At 36.1% G+C, this 3,235-nt stretch overlaps 1 protein-coding gene across 1 annotated transcript in view; it reads right to left on the minus strand.

Annotated features, from left to right (window-relative positions):
- The window catches only part of SLCO6A1 (solute carrier organic anion transporter family member 6A1), a 136,537-nt gene that overhangs the window by 108,340 nt on the left and 24,962 nt on the right, over positions 1–3,235 (minus strand). The window contains exons 6-7 of the mRNA XM_007455385.1: positions 2,055–2,176; positions 1,100–1,212 (exon numbers count right to left, since the gene is read on the minus strand). Coding sequence (XP_007455447.1) covers positions 1,100–1,212; positions 2,055–2,176 — 235 coding nt within the window. The remainder of the gene's footprint in view (positions 1–1,099; positions 1,213–2,054; positions 2,177–3,235) is intronic.

The following is a 3,235-nucleotide window of genomic DNA, read 5'->3' on the forward strand; positions in this document are numbered from 1 at the left end:
AAGAGTGTGAAATTCACCTGCCAAGTACTGTGGAAAATTACTTGATAACACCTACATGTGAGAAACACAGTTCTTCAGACAACATAAAGGATGAAGTTATGAATAGGAAAAGAAAAACCAAATTGAATACAGAATCACTAGAAGTTGGGGGTTTTTAACCCCACTATGTCTGTACTGTAGGCTGTGTTTCTCACCCAGAAAACGAAGAGTTCTTCTCCATTTGATACTGAGATGAGATTATTTTCCATAAAATAAGATGTTCATTAGTTTTGCTGCTTTGACTGGTGGGTCCATAGAAGCAAAACTCAGTCATAACCTGTGAGAAGGGCTGACAGGACCTTTATCTGGGTAAGGTCCTTCCTATAGGTCATTCTGAAATACAGATAAACATTTCTAAATGAAAAAAAAAAAAGATGTTTGTGAGAAAATTTGTTAACTTCTAAAGTTCTTTTCTAAGTTATTTAAATATAGTAAAAAGATAATGTTAATACCTCTGTCATTTTTTAAAATTTATTTTATTTATTTATTTTTGGCCGTGTTGGGTCTTCGTTGCGGTGCACAGGCTTCTCATTGCAGTGGCTTCTCTTGTTGCGGAGCACAGGCTCTAAGCCCAAGGGCTTCAGTAGTTGTGGCTCGCGGGCTCTAAAGTGCAGGCTTAGTAGTTGTGGTGCATGGGCTTAGCTGCCCCATGGCATGTAGGACCTTCCCAGACCAGGGATCGAACCCATGTCCTCTGCATTGGCAGGCGGATTCTTAACCACTGCACCCCCAGGGAAGCCCCCTCTGTCATCTTATTAAATGACTTATTTATTTATGCAGGGAGAAAATAAACTCAATATAATATAAAAGTCAAATTAAAAGCAATAGAAGAAAGAAAAATACTTGGTACCAGTCTTTGACACTAATCAAGTTCTTGGTGATGCCACTTAGGTGAAATGGGTTCTATTTTCCATTACCTATAAAATGAGTAGGTTAATTAAGACTTCAAAAGATCCACTCAGATTTAAGCTGAATACTTTATAGTTATTTTCTTAAATCCACTACAAAAGAATTGTACATGTCAGTTTAATTTGCTTGTTTATGTAAAATTTTACTTTACCCCAAAAGTAGCAAATAAATCCTTGATACTAGCTCCAAATTCCTGATCTTTTGTTTGATCTCTGTCCAACAAATGAGGCTGTTTACGTTCTCCGGCTTTTATCCTCGCCGTGCCTATATGTTAACAAGTAAAAGAATCTTATGACATGTTCAAATAACTAAAACACATATTATAAACATACATACACATCCCAATACACCCAGTTTGTCTTGAAATGGCAAGTGAGCTGTTTTTGAACATGCTAAAGTCAATCCAACTAAAAGGCACATTCTTCTAAAACAGTGCTGTCCTAAAGAAAATTCGGTGATAAGGAAAATCTCCCATATCTGTACTCTCCAGTACTGTAGCCATTAGCTGTACTGTGGCTGTTAAATACTTGAAATGTAGCTCCTACTACTGAGTAAATGGATTTTTAATTTAATTTAAAACTTGAATACCCACATATGGTGACTACAGTATTTGACAGCATAGACCTAAAATATAAAAGCACAAACTTTGATATTACTAAAAATATTTTGTGCCAATGAAATGTACTACCATTAGGAGAGTATTCGATTTCTCTAACGTTACATGTATATTTTAGTGTTTCCAAAAGAATTTTAATAGTTATTACTCTATCTTACAACAATTCTATGGGGTAATACATGCCTTAAATCATGATAGGTAAATAGGTTTAAATATGCTTCTTTCTTTAAGAAAACTTTTGAATTTTAGATATAAAGCATAAAGAGGAATGACAAGAAGCAAAAATATGTACTAATGAAAGTCTGGTACATAAATAATACTTGGCTACATGCGGCTTTATTTGTTCAAATAATACTAGCACATGTCACTGTATGTCCATGACAGAATGAAATGTACACAGAAAGAAATGCAGTTCAGCCATATTCGGAGAATTGGTAGGGATGAAGAATATACTGTCCTTTAATTTAATGAATTATATTTTTATAGTCACCTTGAATACCGTGTGGAAAGCATAAAAATGGTATTAATGTAGACCATGCAATAACTGCAATAATAACAAAATGAATCCACCAACTCTGCTGCCAGCGTTCATTATCATCACTGTCTTCAACACTTTAATAGAGAAAATGAAAAATTTCAACTTTGTATATTTTATTACAAACAAAGCCATGATTAAACAGAGCAAGAAAGAGCATTTTCTGTTAATTTGTTATTGTTTTGCTGAAATTGAGTGGTTGTGAGTTCTCCAATTATGTGGTTCTCTTTTGTCCTGCAGGATACTAAATTTTTTCCTTTCCCCACTTTTCCCCTGTCCATACAGGTGGCGAAGAGTAATTCTTTGTTCCTTTTAAACGTGTTTCTCCAACAGAAGCTATGCATTTAGAAGACATCACTCTAAATCTCATCTCTTTTTTGAAATCATTCCTGCCCCTTTAAATCATGTGTCCAATTCTTTAGGATAAGCCTGGCCCTTTAAGTTGCACAACTAACACTGTATCTGGGTATGTGACCCTTTAAATCACATATACTTGGTAATCTTTTTCTTATAGTCCCTTCTCTGAACTCTCAGATTGTGTATTACCCTTCTAGTGATCATACCTAATCATGCTTTGATAGAACTTTGTCTTCGATCTTCCCTGTGGTTTTTCTTGGTTGGCCTTTGCAAACTACAAAGCCTTGCAGTGGGCAGGGTGAGACGGAAATGTGAAGGACCCTCTGCTGGGATTTGTTGTTTTTTCCCTTTTTACTCACAGTTATTTTGCAGTTTCAACATCCTTTGTCTTCAGTAATGCTCAGGCCATAATTTTGTGGGGGATTTTCTCAGCTGTGACATTATTTTGTATCAATGTAATGGTATTAGGAAGTGGGGCCTTTGGGAGGTGATTAGGTCATGAGGGTAGAGTCTGCATGAATGTGATTAATGACCGCAGATAGACTTCTTGCCTCTTCATCCATGTAAGGACACAGGGAGAAGCAAGGACACCAGGAAGCAAGATCTCACCAGACACTGAATTTGCCAGCACCTTGATCTTGGACTTCCCAGCATACAGAACTGCAAGAAGTAAATTTCTGTTTTTGTAAGCCCAGTGTATAATATTTCTGTTACAGCTGCCCAAATGGACTAAGATAGTACAGAAGAAAAATTCCTGCCTAGAATAAGTATCTTTCCCT

The sequence above is a fragment of the Lipotes vexillifer genome, unplaced genomic scaffold (genome assembly GCF_000442215.2).
Source record: "Lipotes vexillifer unplaced genomic scaffold, Lipotes_vexillifer_v1.1 scaffold499, whole genome shotgun sequence".
NCBI lineage: Eukaryota > Metazoa > Chordata > Mammalia > Artiodactyla > Lipotidae > Lipotes > Lipotes vexillifer.